The sequence below is a fragment of the Grammomys surdaster genome, unplaced genomic scaffold (assembly GCF_004785775.1).
Source record: "Grammomys surdaster isolate TR1022 unplaced genomic scaffold, NIH_TR_1.0 271, whole genome shotgun sequence".
Taxonomy (NCBI): domain Eukaryota; kingdom Metazoa; phylum Chordata; class Mammalia; order Rodentia; family Muridae; genus Grammomys; species Grammomys surdaster.
Window position 1 is genome coordinate 10,900,236 of NW_021604712.1, and position 18,431 is coordinate 10,918,666.

Sequence of the window (18,431 nt, forward strand, 5' to 3'; positions counted from 1 at the left end):
TTCAACACATGAGTTTAAGGGACATTTTCTGAGTATGGCACCACTAATAGAACATTAAGACATTTCCCCAAGGTTTTGTTTTGTTTTGTTGAGACAGAGTCACACTATGCAGCCACAGGAAGCCTGTATAGACTGGGCTGGCCTCCAACTCAGATTCACCTGCTCCTGCCTCCCGGGTGCTGGCATTAAAGGTGTGTGTCACCACACCCAGAAACTTTCCTAAGTTTTATTCAAAAGAGGATTTATCTTTTTCCTCTGAATAAATACTTTCGAGTAATCCTCCTGTCTCCCTACACTTTAAGGTGTTAGTTTTTAGCCGTGATTTGACTACTACATAGTCTTAAGAGTTTGTATTTTTTGTGGAAAATTTAAGTTTTTTATATCAGGCTCTTGTATGTGCACATAGTTAAGAACTACATTTTAAGTCTAATCTGACTAGTTTTACCTTTAAAGTATATGAATCAGTGACCATTTAATTTCATTATTGACCTGATTTTATTTGGTTACTCACTTTCTCTTTGTTTCTCTAACTTTCTCTGGTCCTTCTTCCTTGTCAAGTCAAATTAATAATAGTATGTTTATTATGATTAGCATATCATAGCCATATCTCTTTCCATTGATTTTTAGTTGTGTTAGGACGCTGGGTGAGGTGATGTGTGGCTTTAATCCCAGCACTCTGGAGGCAGAGGCGGGATGATCTCTGTGCCTTAAGAGGCGATCCTGGTTTGCAGAGAAACCTTGTCTCAGAAACAAAACAAAAAAAGGAACTTCCACAGCAGCGGTAAATGTTGTGTTACCCTCGTGTATGACTTGTAAAGCACTTGACATAGTATAGTCCAACCATGTTGCTTTCACCACTTTGCTATTACACTCACGCGTATGCGCGCACAGAGGGGAAAGGGGGAAGAACTTTATCTAGCAAGCGTAGGGGAGCATTGCACAGTCCACACCCCCAGTTCTCCATTGGTCCGCCCTCGGCTCCATCACTCTGGCCTCCACTAGCTGAGCCTTGGAGCAGAGACGCTGGGATCGGCTGGTCGGGGCTGCGCAGAGCGGCTGCCCACCTCATGCCCTTTGCGAGCGACTGAGCCGGTTCCGCTGCAGTGAGTTCAGGAGAGTCTGAACGAGTCTGCGTCCTCTTTCTAAGACGAACGGTTCTTAGAAAGGTCTTAAAAGTAAGTGCAGCTTGGTTCCTCCGAAGCGAGGGACACAGAGTCTGCGCGGAGCTGCAGAACCGCCCCGATCTGTATCCAGTTCAGGGTTCTCATTCCAGAAGTTGCCATTCCACGTTTCAGTTGTCGCCCGACCCCGTTAATGCATACAAATATTTTTAACTCATGTATTTTATTTTGTAGGAAGAAGTTGAACGAATAACGACGTCAAATGTTATTTCACTTTGTATTAGTTCACGCCGAGAGTAAAAGTAAAGTTTTAGGGTCCTTCACCTGGGGTGGCCGCTGTATTAACTGATGAGGAGGTAGCAGGGCCCTTTTTATTAATTGAAGCCAAGTGAATGAAAATAAAACATTTCGGACCTTCACCTGAGATTACCCGAATTTTTTGCCCACTTTTTCTAATAGTCATGACGTCACAAAGGAAATCACCTGATCAAAAAAGACGCCGTAGAAGCTTATCTACCAGCAAAACTACAAAAAGCCAATCTCATTCGATTATTTCGTATTTTAACAGTGCACCACCTGCTAAACTTGCATGTTCAATTTGTCATAAAATGGTGCCCAGGTATGACCTAATCCGGCACCTTGATGAGTCTTGTTCTAACAGTGGTGAAGTCGTTCAAGTTGAGCCTGCTCAGGCTGGTTTAATGAATCCAACTGTGCCTAGATCAGATGTATCCAGTATTCCTTTAGAAGAAATAACACCTCAGAAGTTATCACCACCAAAGAGAAGTTTAATCCCTGTCCAGTGTGGTTCAAAACTGGACATACAACAGCAGACCAGTCCCTACTTTAAAGATGCCTTGGTGTGCAAAAATCAAAATGAGCTTCCAAATCAGAGTGTGGAAATTATGCCTTTGGGAAGTCTGTCGTCGAAACTGTCCAGGAGATATGTAAAAGCTAAAAGATCACTCGCCAAAAATGAGGGACTAGCCAGTCATTGCCCACAGACTTCTCCATCCACACACGACACCAGCCTGGTTGATAAGTGTCCAGAGATGGAAGACAAAGATGAGATTTCATACAGTTCCCAGAAGGAAAACATTTATTCATGTGCATCTCTAAAGGAAGAGAATGCTTCAGAACAGAAGGTAAAGAGCAGTGAAATAATGGGGGATAAAAGGCAGAAAGCTTCCTGTGGGGAGCCAGCCCTCACCTCTGCATCCTCAGAGCATGCCCCCTTATTACTGTCCTCAGATGTAACTCTCGCCAATAACACGAAATCCTCTTCAGGAGACACTCTTGGAAAGCAAGAAGGTGCCAGAACAGTAAGGGTAGGGGTCGCTGAGCAGCTTGAGGCATACAGTCAGGAAGAAGTACAAATGACTGTTGATGCTGGGGACAAAACCCTGGTGTCAGGAGAGGCGGGATCAAACGGTCCAGCCACCAAGGACAACATGTCTCCATGGAGTAACAACCAAGAGCTTAGGGAAGCTGGCAGTGCCTTAAAGAGACAAAGGGCTTGTAGCCCTCTGGAGCAGGGGTCCAGGTGTGATGTTCCCAGTGAGACAGCTGAACCCCCACTGAGTCACCCTTACTACCTGAGGAGCTTCCTGCTGGTGCTGCAAGCCATCCTTGAGAACGAAGAGGACATGAAGCTCTTTGATGACCAGGAGAAGGGGATTATAACTAAGTTTTACCAGTTGTCAGGTATCCTCAGCCTGTTTGCTTTTGGGGTTTTCTTATCTGATTTGTGTGCATTGCAATGGGCAGAAGTCTAATGACAACAAGGAGTCCCTGTGGGAGTATTGTGGGCTGGCTCAGTGTCAAGGATAGGCTCATTATAAACAAGTCAGCTGTGCAAGCAGTGCTTCAGTTATGATGGCAGAAGCTTTTTTTTCCCCCTTTTTTATTTGTTTAGACAGGGTTTCTCTGTGTAGCCCTGGCTGACCTGGAACTCACTCTGTAGACCAGGCTGGCCTCCTGGCCTCAAACTCAGAGCTCCCTCTGCCTCTGCCTCCAAGTGCTGGGTTTAAAGGCCTGTGCCACCGGCTGGCTGGCTAATGTGCATATGTGTCTATTTCTAGTAATACATATTTACCTCATATCTAAAGGTAAATGGAATGAATCTGTATGTTTTTTAGAAGAAAGTTAATTTTTTTTCTTTCTTTTGTTTTTTGCTGTTTTTCTTAACTTTGTTGCAGCTAGTGGTCAGAAGTTGTATGTGAGGCTCTTCCAACGTAAATTAACCTGGATTAAAATGACTAAACTGGAGTATGAAGAGATTGCCGTGGACTTAAGCCCTGTGGTTGAAGAATTGAAGGACTCGGGCTTTCTACAGACAGGTATGGTTAGAGGGAGAACCTGAGAGGGAAATGGGATTTAAGGAGGAGGATGCCTTTAATCCCAGCACTCAAAAGGCAGAGGCTGGTGGATCTCTTGAGTTCGAGGCCAAGCCTGGTTTATGGAGTGAGTTTCAGGACAGCAGGGCTCCATGAAAGATTCACTTTTAGTGGACTATGGGAATGTTGGTGTGGCACCTCCTGGTTAGTATCTGCTAAATAACTACTACTTTAAAAACAGATCTAGACACTGTTAACTTAGGACAGTGGGTTATCATGTGATTTAAGGCTCTCAGGTGCTTGGGTGATAGCTGAGAGGGCCGTGAAGGATGGACTGCCATTGCTTTCCTGGTCCAAGTTCTGTCGCCTGGGGATGGGATGTGCCATAGAAAAGGACATTCCTCTTGAGCTTTCGCCTTCCAGCGAGCACTTGATTCATCTTACTCAAACTCCTCATCTCTGACAAAGCAAAGCCAGCTGGAATGACGCCCGTGTTCCTCTAACAAACATCTGTCCCCACCATGCCCACACATGCCACCACTGCGTGTGGACTGCCCATAGAATTTAATTAGAGTTTAATCAGAGATGTGTGAACACTAGAGAACCCGCCTTCTCTTGTGATACCCTGGGTTATCCTGTACAGTATGAGATGCAAATGGGGAGAGGGAGAATGAGGGATGGGCACCCAAGGTCAAGTCAAGGACACTTTGGCATCAGTGGGAAGAGTTTATAGTGGGAACAGAAGGTAAAGATGTTGGGGTGATGGTAAGGTCTTGGCTTGAGTGGACTACAGTACTTTTCTTTCCTCGGTGGAAGCTGATCTTTGCTTGCTCCTGACTTGGAAGATGCTGTGCACATAGATAAACATGTATGACAGAGGGCACTCCCTTTGACTGCTGCTGGGGACTTACCTCTAAACCTGAACAAAGCCAGAGCTCCGATGGTTCACCATGATGCTTCATGGCTGTCCCTCTGCCTCTTGCAGCCATACCGCAGTCCTCTGTGGTCTTTGTCATGGTGAATGCGTTCTTGTTGCAGGACCTTGGACTTAATTTCTTTTCTGCACAGGACAGGGCCCACCGTTTAATCACCTTACATTTGATTCCATCCTCAGAAGACATCTGTGTGACTCCTGTATAAAGCAACCACCCTCTCTGTCAGGATTTGTTGGCCTCAGACAATTTTGTTTTTCTTTAACAAAAAAAGAGAAAGGTTTATTTTTACTCATGTGTCGCTGTGTTTGTCTTCATGTGACTATGTGCTTGACAGTACAGGTGCCCCAGCAGGCCAGAGGCATCAGGTCACTGGCAGCTGGCATTAAGTGACTGTGCTGCTGGGTGTGCTGACTGATTCTGGGTCCTCTGGGAGAACGGAAGTGCTCTTCACTGCTGAGCCATCTCTCCAGTGCTGAGCTGTTTGTCTTTTTTGCCTGGCATCAGTACTGTGGTAGATGAGTTCCCTCTGGTCAAGGACCTGGCTTACAATGGTGACACATGGCTGCGTCTGCTTTAGGTCCTGCAACAAGAACGCACTCACCCTGGTGTGTTATCTGGGGTACACCATAGCAGGATGCTGGAGGACTGAGCCCATGTAAGGCTTGCCAGCCTGCATCATATGATAGGCAGAGGGTGGAGTGGAGGATAACTGAGGGCCACTTCACTCTGTGAGCTAGTTTGGAGAGACCCCTTACATGGCTACAGATGAGGAAGATGTATCCCAGCAAACTTTGTTCAGAGTTTGTTGTCTGTAGTAGGGTTTGTTTTGGTTTTTTTTGTTTTGTTTTGTTTTGTTTTTATTGAGACAAGGTTTCTTTGTGTAGCCCTCCCTGTCCTGGAACTCACTCTAAACCAGAGGTCCACCTGCCTCTTCCTCCTGAGTGCTGGGATTAAAGTCTTTAATGGAAAGAGTTTGGTGGACGCTTAACAAACTCTGCTTTGATTTGGAAAACTTATCACAGTTTCTATAGTAAAATTTCATTTCATTTGCATCTAGCTAATTCTCTTCCTACCCCAAGTAAATAATGTTAGACAATCGTAAATTGTATGAAACTGCCTTTAACTTACTTTTGGTTGTCGTAAACTATTGCAGAATCTGAGTTGCAAGAACTCTCTGATGTACTTGAACTCCTTTCTGCTCCTGAGCTGAAAGCCCTGGCCAAAACCTTCCACTTGGTGAGTCCTGGTGGGCAGAAGCAGCAGCTGGTAGATGCCTTTCTCAAGCTGGCCAGACAGCGCTCAGTCTGCACTTGGGGCAAGACTCAGCCTGGAGTCAGAGCGGTGATTTTAAAAAGGTCTGTGTTCGTTGTATCAGTGAAAACGTTTGCTGTATCGATAAGCACACTTAACCCGATAGTCTAGACTATGTAACTTTTAGACTGTGGCTGATTGTGGCAGTTGTATTGGGATTGACAATGGAAAGCCTTCACTCTCCTGTCCTCAGTGCTTTAATGGTGCTTTCTCCAAAATTCTTGTGTAAGACTGGGCTAGTTTCTAGAAGCTAGAAAAAAATCAGTACGCTGTTGGGGTCCATGAGTCGCCCCACAAACCACACAAACACCAACACCAATCTAAGTCATACAAGGATCGTTTATTGAACCATCAGGGACATAGCTCAGAATTATCTGAGGCTGCAATGATAAAGATCTTTCTCTTTCAGCTTGTAAAGGAAAACAACACAAAAACCTCAGTGAGCTCATATTCAGGTGCAGGAAGTGCTCCCCAGTGGTCGGCTCTGATTCAAACCATTTAGACATAACAGTTCATACTGACCTTAAATTTGATGGGTCCTGTGTGAAGGTTTGTGAAATTTCTATAGATTAACACACCTCATACAAACATAACAGGATATGTGATCAGCATGACCTTGCTCTGAGTCGTTTTTCTGTGTCAGTGACTGGCAGGCATGTTAGGGCAACAATATGAAATAGCTGGCAGGCATGGAGCAAAATGGCTACAGCTGTGCTCATGGGTCGAGGAGGCCAGGTAGACCTCAACATAGCCGATAAAGTAAAAGCCTTTGGTACACGTGCATAATTTATTATCCAAGATGTGCCATAGGAGAGGACACTCCAACAGCTGTACCTCCTGTACTTAGGGACTTTAGGACAAGCTGTCAGTCATATTTTTAATTTAGTAAACTTTTTATTGGAATGTTGTAAGCCAGGCTTATTATGCATCATTTTTTAAAAGTTTTACCCAGCACTCGGTGGTTTTTTTGATCTTTAGAAACCACTTTAGGAAAAACCACAAAAACCTGTGGAGTTCTTTTACCATGAAATCTATAAAATCTCAAAGTATATCCACATTAGCATGGGGCTCATTATTCCAGAGCAGTGGAGGATAAAACGAGATACTTGAACATTTTGTATATTATAAATGACTCCATTTTAACAACTCATGTATGTAAGAAGTTTACTTCAGACTATATGTCTGAAGGATGGGTTATAGCCCAGTGGTCAAGCACTTGTCTAGTGTGTTCAAGACCCCAACCAGGTTCAGCCCCTAGTACCAGGAAAAAAAAGTGTATTTACCTAGAGAAGTAGCAAATCTTTGTTACGTAAAAGAGCTTATCTCCAAGAATCTAACTTTGATTCCTAGGACTCACATGGTAGAAGTAGAGAACCATCTTTTTTTTTTTTTTTTAGGTTTTTTTTTTTGGTTTTTCGAGACAGGGTTTCTCTGTGTAGCCCTGGCTGTCCTGGAACTCACTCTGTAGACCAGGCTGGCCTTGAACTCAGAAACATGTCTGGCTCTGTCTCCCAAGTGCTGGGACTAAAGGAGTGCACCACCATAGCCCTCGTAGAAAATTAATAGTTTATTTTTTATACGCTAGTTAAGATTTTAAAATGAAATGGAAACATCGTAGCCCTGGCTGTCCTGGAACTCACTCTGTAGACCAGGCTGGCCTTGAACTCAGAAATCCACCTGCCTCTGCCTCCCAAGTGCTGGGATTAAAGGCGTGCACCACCACTGCCCAGCAAGAACCAACTTTTGACAGGTGTTCTGTGACCTTTACACATATGTGGCATGTCCGTACACACACAAATGTCCTTTTTTTTTTTTTTAAAGAAGGCCTGTTGTAGAGGCCACTTGGTCAGCTTGAGGTCTTAGAATTCTCTGAGTAGTTTTCAGTATTACAGTAATGGACACCATGAGAAGGTGAGTACCTCAAAGGAAGGGGTCTGTGTTATTTGTGGTGCTGAGGACCAGTACCAGGGGTTCCTGGTCTTTAGATGGCCATTCAGATCAATAAATGAGAATTGCTAATATCAGAGGCAATAAGGTCTTTTATGAATTTTTTCTGGTGTTTTGATTGTTCATGGCCATGGTAAACTCTACATAATCTGTGGCTGGGGGAGAAAGCACCTACTGAGTAAAACTATGCATGAAACCATTGGAGGTAAAAATTTATTTTTCCATGTCCCTAAGTAAGTCTCTGAGCTCTAAGGCTAGGTAACACTCCATTGTCACAGCAGAGAGTGCTAAATGCTGCATGTTTAGAACAATGACTGATATTTCTCTTCATTTTAACTGAGTATAATTTGTAAAATATCATATCCAATGCTTAAAGGCTAGAGAGGTGACTCTGTGCTGTACATATTTTAGAGCTAAAGACCTGGCTGGCCGGTCCCTTCGGGTCTGTAAAGGCCCTAGGGCTGTGTTTTCCCGAATCTTGCTTCTGTTCTCGTTGACTGATTCCATGGAAGACGAAGAAGCTGCTTGTGGAGGTCAAGGTCAGCTGTCTACTGTGCTGTTGGTCAACCTGGGCCGAGTGGAGTTTCCTCAGTACACCGTCAGCCGGAAGACCCAGATCTTCAGGGACAGAGAGGACCTCATCAGGTGGGGCCACGCTAAGTCTCTGCAATACCTGTGCACATTTTAAAATTTCAGAAAAGGTCCTATTATTTTTCTCTTGCCTGCCAATGTGGAAATGTGGAGTTCATGCCACAGTCATCTTTACATCTGTGGATTTATCACTGCCTTCCTCACATGCAGTCTGCACCTACCTGGAGAATGCTCACATGCACTTAGCCGAAGGCTGTCAGTCAGGGAGTTCTGAGTTAAAGCCACAAAAGATTTTCATTAGGTGATAATTCCTGAGTAGCTGTGGCAGGAAACACTTTTGTAACACAGATGTTTGACAACCCTGCCTTGCGCATTTGTTGCTGGGACAAATAAGGCAGAAGAGCATGTTTCCCAGTCACAGCATTCAGCCCTGGCTGATGAGAGCGTGTGTGTACACTGTAGTTAGAACTCCTGAGTCTACACAGTACTTCATGGGTTTTGTGAATGTTGGTTTGATTAGCAGAAAGAGGCTTTGATTGGAAAAAAAAAAAGTGTAGGTCTTAAAGCTAAAGAGAAATACCTGTTTATTTATTTGTTTATGCTTTTTGTTTGTTTTGAGGTAGGATTTTTCTTGTCTAGGACTCTTGTCTGGCTCAGCAGTCACAACCCTCTTGCCCTCTGCTCTTTGACCTGAGTGTTGTATGTGGGTGTGCACAACCACGTGGATGCATTTCCTTAAAAAGAAGAGAAAGCAACTTTTAGAAGGAAAAAAATGAATTTCCCAAAACATTAGTTTGATTATCGATGTAAGATCTGTACGTCACATTTAATCAATATTGACTCAGACCTTTGCTTTAGGGCGCATTCAGTTTAGGACACTCATGGTCACTGAACCTGCTGAGTCAGCGATGCCTCAGCTGTCAGGAAGCTGCCTTGCTTGTGTTCATTTGGCCTGAGCCTCTAGCCAGATGTTCTGTCCTGAGGACGTACCCTGTTTCCCGGTCTCTTTTGTGAGTTTTATTCTTGTGGCTTTATGCGTTTCTCTTTTGTGCACCCATGTCCCCTGAAACCACCTTCCAGCCTCAGTGTACCCAGGACTGAAGCTTCTCTTCACAGTTGGCCTCGTCTGCAGCCAGAGAAAGCAATGGTTTACTCTTACAGATGTGTGTGAGCACATGGGAAGTGCTTAGAACCTGACCTCTGTGGTGGGCCTCCGACATGCTAGCGAGTACTACAGATGTCATCGCTACCTTGTATTAAAGGGGTTACCTTTTAGTTTCATGGTTGGCAAGACCACAGGTGGCAAGTGAATAAGTGAGTGGACTCAGATTTGTTCTACAAAGAACCTACGCTACAATGAAGTAAATAACCTCTTGGTTATGAATGAAATTGGGTTTAGTTGACTCCTGGAAGTGCCGTATTACACAAATCCATAACATGATGCATGACCTGATAGCCCTTTGCCCTCTTCTGCTCTTGAGATTGACCAGTAAAGCCGTGTTGAGTACCCAGAGGTTCCTGTGCTCTAGATAGTGGCTAGAGTTGCAGCCGTGAAGGAGGTGAGGTTGCTGCCTACCTGGGGTTACCACTCACTGTGGAGATAAGAAGCAGGAAACCGTAAAAAGTCATGTGATAGGTTGATAGCACTGCCTCAGCACCTCCGACCACTCCCTGCTCTTGCAGAGTACCTGGTTCGGCCCTCTGCGGTCCTAGCATTGACATGGCTGTTCACAACCTCTGTAACTCCAGCTCCAGGGTTCTAAGCTTTCACCCTCTCCTGGCTTCTGTGGACGGGCACCAGGTAGACAGGCAGTGCACTCACTGCAGTAAGACTCTGTTTTAATTTTATTTTAATGCAGTAAAACTCTAATATACATAAATGAAAAGTAGTAAAGCTTCTTAAACAGTGATGTAACCTTTGAGGCTGCAGAACTTCTCCTTTCTAGGCAGTGTCAGGGGAGGCAGCCGTGTGTGGACAGGGTGTGCACGCCTTCAGCCATAGGGTAAGCAGAGGCAGGGAGGACTTGGCTGTGTTAGAGAAACAGCCTCTGGCTCCGGCTCTGGGGAGCAGCAGTGTAGGGACAGGCTGCAAGGACTGGAGGATTGCCTGACCTCAGTCAGATGGGGCCAGCCTGGGTCTCCTCTCCTAGTGTTGGGAAGCAGCTGAAGGGGTGTTCCATGTTTGTAACCAGAGCAGCCTGTGGAGCTCAAGTCACGGGGCAGGAGAGCCAAAGGAAGGCCAACTTGACTTTGGTGGTGGTCTGGGTGAGGAGAATGGCGACATCTGGACTGGGTGGTAGTAGTGGAGACAGGTGAGTACATCAGAAATAGTTTGGTAGCAGAAATGACTTGATTGTTATTAGATGTAAGGGGGCAGATAAGTGAAGTGGAAACTCAAGGGCTCTTTGGAGAGGCAGTTGTGTTGGATGGTGTTTTGCTGGGGCAAACACGTGAAGGAACATTTCCTGAAGTGGACACAGGTGAAAGGCTAAGGCAGACCCATGAAGGACTGTTTCACTGAAACAGACACAGGTGAAAGGATGGACACATAACGAAGGCGTGTCTTTGATAACGACACACATGTATGGATCCGCCTTACGTTGTATAGCTAAGCTCCATTTGTCGGGACTCCATAGAGAGAAACACACCAAGAAACTTCTGGTGCTGTGCCACATGGTTTCTTCCATACTTGGGCTGGTTGGCAGAGTGATGTCAGCTGAGACAGATACACATGCTAAGGCAAGACACGTGCTAAGGCAGGACCCTTGGAAGACACCTGATGTCTGGAGGGAGTATAAAAAGGACTCGACAGATGGTGGGCGGAGGCCGAGCTCGGCTAGCTTGCATAGACGCTTGTTGGTCTCAAAGTAAAGTGTGGTGGGCTTGGTTCAGGTGGGAGTTGCATCAGCTGTGATGCTGAATGTGAAGGGGCTGCTCCTGCCCTGGTGATGGTTTGAGGGGATGGTATACTACCAGACACCCCAACATCCAGACACCACCACCACCACCACCTCTTCCTCCTCTTCTTCCTCTTTCTCCTCCTCCTCCTTCTCTTCTTCTTCCTCCTTTCCTCCTCTTCCTCCTCTTCCTTCTCTCCACCCCCCACTTCTTCTTTTTTTTTTTCTTTTTTTGAGAAAGGTCTCTTGTAGCATAGGCTACCCTTGAGCTCATTATGTACTGGAGGATGACCTTGAAGTTCTGAATCTTTTGTTTTGCTGTGAGCTAACAGAAGTGAGGCATGCTGGGATTGACGCAGGGCAGGCCCGTGCGATACCTATCACTGGACTACAGCACCTGGCCATGCTTTTCTGTTTTTTTTATTGACCTTGGAATCTAGTAGACTATCCTAAATAATTGGGGTCTGTGGGTTTGTGAGCGAACTTGACATCTGGATGCAAGGTGTTTTCTTGTTAATATTCGTGTTTGTGTTTATTGGTGTTGCATGCTGTTCTTCTCCAAAATATAAGGAATATGCTCTCAGTGTTTCAGAGTCTGTTAGTCACACATCTTTGATTTTCATATCTAACGAAGTAATGAAACATCATATTTCTTCCACTAAATAGTTAATAAAGCTTCATCATTGCTTTCTCACTGAAGCGTTCCCAATTTGGAAATACCCTGTCATTCTGTGGAGTTGGGCAGTATCTCTGTGACACCTCTGACTACATTGCTTACTGTGTCAAACTGTCGTCTTGTCTTGCTATACTTCTGAATTCAGTCACACGTTTGCTTAGTGACTCTCAATTTGTTGAGTGGGTGAGTGCCAGGGCCCAGGAGCACTGATTCCATCACTATGGAATTTATGTAATGGGGCAAGCTTTGTAATCTTACGGTGTAAGTGTTTCTGTTTTCCTAGTAGGGCAGGCTGAATCAGTTCACAGCCATTGAGCAGAGGGGAGAACTATATTATGTTTTTGCTAGGATGCAACTTAAATACACCTCACTCTTTGTGTTTTGGTTTTGTTTTTAATTTTTGAGACAGGATCTTGTTGGGTAGCCTTAGCTAACCTGGAAATCACTTTGTAGAATTAGAACCCAGAGATCCACCTGCTTCTTTCTGTTTCTGCTTCTCAGTGCTTGGATTGGAGGCAAGCACCACCATACCCTACATAGACACACTTTTCTCTTTAGATAAGCCCAGTGGCCGGGATGTAGTAGTTGTTATGGACATGTTCCTCCACTTAAGACCTGGTTGGCATTCTCTTTAGATATGCAGCAGCCGCGCACATGCTGAGTGACATCTCAGCTGCCATGGCCAGTGGGAACTGGGAAGAAGCTAAGGAGCTTTCTCAGAGTGCAAAAAGAGACTGGGACCAATTGAAAAGCCACCCTTCCCTGAGGTGAGTGTTTGTGTGTGTTTGTTGTTGTTGTTGTTGTTGTTGTTGTTTGTGGCATTGTGACAGTGGTAGGATCCATAGCTTGAGCTCAGAGCTCAGAGGAAGTTGGAGGGGTAGAAGAAGGTAATTGTGGGGGAGACTACGAGGAAAGAAGATACATTGTATATATGTATGAAATATTCAATAAATTAAAAATATTAAAAGCAAACCCAAAAAGCAAGGTGTGAAGGGCTGAGGAAGGCAGGCATTGTCAGCTTCTGGCCTCCTTGCCCACGTGCATCTGCACACACTTGAACACAAACATACACAACCTTCCTCCACTGGCTAGTTTTATGTCAACTTGACACAACTGTGGTCATCTGAGAAGAGGGAATCTCAATTGAGAAAACACCTCCATGAGATCAGGCTCTTAGCAAGCTTGTAGGACATTTTCTTAATTAGTGATGATGGGGGAGGCCCAGCCCACTGGGGGTGGGGCCATCCCTGAACTTGTGGTCCTGGGATCTTTAAGAAAGCTGGCTTAGCAAGCCAGTAAGCAACACCCCTCCCTGGCCCCTGCATCAGCTCCTGTCTCCGGGTTCCTGCCCTGCTTGAGTTCCTGTCTTGACGTTTTTTCAGTAATCAACAATGATGTGGAAATGTAAACCAAACAAAAGCTTTCTTCCCCAAGTTGCTTTTGGTCACAGTGTTTTATCACAGAAATTGTAATCGAGAGACTCTGCCCCAAACCAGAAGTGAATAATGTCTAATGTGCACCTTGGTTACAGTGTTGGCATGTATTGGAATATCATGCAGTTTCCGTGTGTTTATATGTCAGTTACAAATGAACTTAATTTTACCTCATTGTGACAACATGTACAGAGAGGTCAATAGTAGAATGTATTTTAAAATAATGTTTGAAGAAGATAACCTTTTGCTGCAGGTCTTAGGAAATTTGAAGACTTGTCTGAGTTTGTGGATGAGGTTTAAATGCTGACCTCCATTTTAAATCTTAATATATATTCTCATCTCTCCTCTCCATGCGTCCTGGGGCAGGGGCGTGGCTGTGATGATCTAATTTCATAGTGCACAACTCAAAGTATTGAAATATATAATTTTAAAGATAGAAATTCCACGTTTTGTCAATGGTTACAATTCGTATGAGCCCAGTTACTAAACCACTGGCATTCGTTGTCCTTTTCAGATACCACGAGGCTTTGCCACTCTTTCTGCGCTGCTTTACTGTCGGATGGATTTACACAAGGATTTCCTCTCGGGCTGTTGAAGTACTAGAGAGGCTTCACATGTACAAGGTCAGAGCCCCCTCCCCCACCCCTCACTGAGAGCACTGTGAGGCACACAGGGGTGGAAACCTCTCGGGCTCTCGGTCTTCTCACTCTTGTGTCAGCACACATAATCTGATGAAAGCATATTTAATATGGGCACCCTGTTGTCCTGGTTTGGTATAGAGGAGCTAGCCGTGGCCAGCCCTTGTTTTGTTCACTTGTGACTTGATAAGTCTGCATACTGGGAAGTTCGGGTCATGAACAGAGCCTGGGAGGAGCCCATTCAGCTTACCAGGGTCTTGGAGCTTGCTGTAAGGCTTAGCAGTTACCCTAGATCTTGTGGGTAAAAAGCTTGCACCCCTTTGTCATCTATTGTGTATTGTCTAGCAATAATTTATAGTCACAAATAACAGAGTTCCCTTTTACTGTGTCTGGTATTTCTATATTACTCATTGCTGTTTTACAAAGAGGAAATGACAAGCTGGGTCTTTGACTTGGCTCTCTTGAATCCCAGGAAGACCCATGGACAAGATGTCACATCTGTCATTCTGAAGCTTTTTAAAGCTCCATTTCACAAAGAATATATTGTAGTTGACAAGACTTAAAGGTAAAGCAAAGTTGAAAATTAAGTAAGTTAATTCAAGGTGATTCGCTTGTCTTAAAAAAAAAATTCCCTTTGAAACTGTTAGGTGGCTTTGTTGGGTACACTGCTGGGACAGGGTGAAGGAGGCCACATGAACATGGTTTCGTTGTTTTTATATACTCTGGGAAGACAGGAGCAGTCTCTGGAAAATTTTTGCTTTATCTGTTGTGTTGATGTTTCTGACTCATAGCCAGATTCCAGACTGAAGGACTTCTCTCCCTTCCCGTGTCCCTTTCCATCTGTCTTTCCTGAAATGCCTCAAATCTCAGAGGTTCTAGAGCCTGCTAGCTTCCTAGAGTGTCAGGGTGTGCCAGCACCAGCTACTGCTTAGCTGCCTGTACATAGCCAGGACCCTGGGTGGCCCTGGGCTGCCAGAGGTGACTTGGAGAGCACCAGCACCTGCTCACAGACTCTGAGGGCTCAGCATCACTAGGCAGGACCCTGGAGTCAAGTACATGCTCAGACAGCTGTGGTCATGCAGGAGAACATCTCAAACCGCTGTCAGGGCTGGTCGTTGGCCTTCATTGCAGATGGACCTCAGCAACCCTGTAGACGTCTAACTATAATTGGAACCGATGTTTCCAGCATCTAACAGCCTTTCTTTTTGTTGTTGCCATAGGAAGCAGTCCAGGAACTTGAAAATCTTTTGTCTCAGAAAATCTATTGTCCTGACAGCAGAGGCCGCTGGTGGGATCGCCTGGCTCTTAACCTGCACCAGCACCTGAAGCGTCTGGAAGAGGTACTCAGCAGCATACCCAGGCTGCTTTAGTGTGATTTTTAATGGCAAGCTCTAAGTACTTCAGCACTGGGGATGGAAGTGAAGGCCTCACGCGTATTTAAACAGATACTCTGCCACCGAATTATCATTGCCTAGGAAAGCACCTTTCTTTAATTAACTTACTTGTTTGTTGGTGGTGCAGTTTCACTGTGTAGCTCTGTCTGTCCATCTGTCTGTCTGTCTGGCTGGCTGGCTGGCTGGCTGTCCTGGACCTCACTATATATACTAGGCTGGCTTCAAGCACACAGAGATCCACCTGCTTCTCCTTCTCCGTTGATGTTAAAGGTGTGCACCATACCCGGCCATTTATTTTACTATAACTACAATGTAATTGGACCGCTTCCCCCATTCCTTCTCCTTCCCCATTAATTTATGTGTTAGTGCTATCACTAAAAAAAGTAATTTGTGGTTCTGAGAAAATAATAAAAAGTAGGATTTTTTATTAATAGTGTTGTATTTCTATATTATACATGGAAAAGTTACTCCAGATAAAACAAAGCCTTTAAATATTTAGTTTTTATAAAACCTTTAGAAACCATTAATATATAACAAATGTGATAGTCAAATAAAAATGTAATAAATGAAAAGAAATTCTAAATATAATTAGAAGATATTTTTCCTTTGGTTAACATTCTTTGATTTTTTTTCCAACCCCATCCCCAACCCCAAGATATCAGGGGTGATTCTAGCACCAGCATTAAATACAGGCAGAAGATGCCTGTCTGCTCTGACTGGAAGAGGAAAGGGGTTGATAGTGGGCTCCAGGAAGAGGAATCAAGGGGCAGGAGGATCAGGTGTGTCTTGGCTCTCTATAGGTTCTATATACTCTTCTCTGTTTCTGACTCTCTGTATGTCTCTGTGTCTCAGTGCCCTCCCCACAACCCAGCCCCGACCCTATGGTCTGTGCTGGAGCGAGTGGCTTTATATACTTGTTGCTTAGTGCTTTAAGTTACAAAGGCCGATGGGAGGCAGTCTCTCTCTCTCTTACTGCAGGTGCCTGGAGAGTCTCTCTGTACTTCTGCAGGGCATTTTGCCCCACCTCTGATCAGGCCACCTTCTCTGGCAGGCTCCAGGGATCTTGGGGACTTGAAATAGACAGATTCTGTCACTTCTGCAGCTGGGCAGGGTGAGGCCTTTGAGGCCACTGCCTCTGAGCCAGGCTGGTAACAGTGACTCTTTGTGTGGCTGCCTGTGGGTTCCCTCCCGACTGTCTCCATTCCAGCCCTGTGTTTGAACTGAATGGAAGGGACTGTGTCTCAGAGAGGCTTTGGTTTTCCAGTGGTACATGTAGTGAGTCAGGGGGAAAGAGAGCTGGAAAAAATTGTCCATGGAATGTGGAAGTATGATGTAGTATTTTTTACTGCTTCCTACTAAACCAGTGCCGTGTTACCTCAGGTGCCCATGCAAAGCCATCAGAAGCCGTTTTCTGGCTTGGAGGTGGGTGTGGTGCCTCTTCCTCCTGCTGCATGCTGAAGCTTAACTAGCAAGGCAGGGTGCTTGCTGGCCCAGAACTCAACCTAGGAAGGAGAGCCACATGTGTCTCTGCTCCCTCTCATCTCTTACTGTATTTACCACCAAAGGTGTTACTCACTCCTCCTTGTTCACAGTTCTGCAGCCGTTCGCTGTAGTCATAGGCCCAGACAGACCGCTGAGCTCAGTTTCATGGATGCTAAGAAAGGTCTAGTTCCTTCTAGCCTTTTCCCAATATGCTCAGTGCCATCCACACAGCTCCTGTTACCCTGCCCCTACATCCTCTGTCTTCTGGGTCTTATGTCTGTCTGTAGGACACAGGCTGCAGGGACACACCCCCGGGAACTGGGCCACCTGGCCACCCTAGTAACAGTGTGCACTGCAGGGCCCTGCTCACCCTTCGTGACTCCTTCAGACCCATCAACAGTTCCTCACGGCTTGAGCTTCCATTCGTTCCTTGGGTTTGGGTTTTGTTTTTAAGTTTTTCTTTAAATGTTTAAAGTATATTTTGTATGTGTATGGACGTGTGTGTGCACGTGTGCAGGTGAGAGGTGAACTTGGGGGGTTCTCTCCCCCTACCATCTAGATCCCAGGATTAAATTCAAGTTTTCAGGCTTGGCTGCAGTGGGCTTACCTTCTGAGCCATCCTGCCTGTCTTTCATTCTTCATTCAGTTTTTATTTTTCTGTTAGGATAAAAAAATGTACAAAGTTTACCCTTTAAGCGACTTTAGATATGATTCTGTGGTATGCATTACTTACATTGTGGTCTCCGTTTAGTTATTACTCCAAATCTGCTACAGTCATTGCCTATTTCTGCCCTCCCCTTCTGTGAGCTTCAGACTTCCTGCTTGCCTCACTGTCTTGGGAGTAGAGTGAGACTTAGCCTTTCTGTCTCCTAAGTGTGTGTGTGTGTGTATGTGTGTGTGTGTCTGTTTGTGTGTGTTTCTGTGTTGGGCTTATCTGTATGTGTGTTTTTATGTGTGTGTGTGTTTATTTGTGTGTGCATGTGTATCTATGTGTATCTATATGTGTATATCTCTGTGTATGCATGTGAATATCTATGTATGTGTCTATGTATGTGTGTATCTTATATCAGTGAGTGTGTATGTATATCTGTTTTTCATGTGTGTGGCTGTATTTGCGTTTTTATGTGTGTAGGTATCTGTATGTTTATTTGTGTGTATATGTATCTGTGTATGTATCTATGTGTGTATATCTGGGTGTATGTGTGTGAACATCTGTGTATCTGTGTGTCTATGTGTATTTGTGTGTGTGTATGTATCTGGGTGTGAGAATCTGTGTGTATCTGTGTGTGTGTTTGTATATCTGTATTGAAAATCTGTGTGTCTGTGTGTTTGTAGATCTGTATCTGTATGTGTATCTGTGTGTGTGTCCTTAACGTGTGTGCGCACGCGTGTGCATGTGCATGTGTGCATGTTCGTGTGTGCGCGCTCGTGTGTGTGTGTATATGTCCATATACAAATGAGTGTGCTTATGCAGGTGCCTCAGTGTGCATGTGGAGGTCAGGGGAACAACCTCAGGTTGTTTGACTTGGTGTTTGCATCAAAGTTCCATCCTTACTCCAGTATGTTGTGACTTCATTTGTTGTCATGGATGAACGATGGATGTGGGGGTGGCATGTACAGACCCACGTTTATTTGTCCAGTCATCTATAAATGGATGCTCAGGTTCCCTC

The 18,431-nt window shown here is 44.9% G+C and overlaps 1 protein-coding gene across 1 annotated transcript in view; it reads left to right on the top strand.

The window, feature by feature from the left end:
• The first annotated feature begins 1,069 nt into the window (after positions 1-1,069).
• Positions 1,070-18,431, top strand: part of Fan1 (FANCD2 and FANCI associated nuclease 1) — a 31,005-nt gene continuing 13,643 nt past the window's right edge. Inside the window, exons 1-8 of the mRNA XM_028776670.1 lie at positions 1,070-1,175; positions 1,356-2,825; positions 3,320-3,460; positions 5,546-5,747; positions 8,062-8,295; positions 12,450-12,581; positions 13,762-13,870; positions 15,106-15,225. Coding sequence (XP_028632503.1) covers positions 1,514-2,825; positions 3,320-3,460; positions 5,546-5,747; positions 8,062-8,295; positions 12,450-12,581; positions 13,762-13,870; positions 15,106-15,225 — 2,250 coding nt within the window. The 5' untranslated portion in view covers positions 1,070-1,175; positions 1,356-1,513. The remainder of the gene's footprint in view (positions 1,176-1,355; positions 2,826-3,319; positions 3,461-5,545; positions 5,748-8,061; positions 8,296-12,449; positions 12,582-13,761; positions 13,871-15,105; positions 15,226-18,431) is intronic.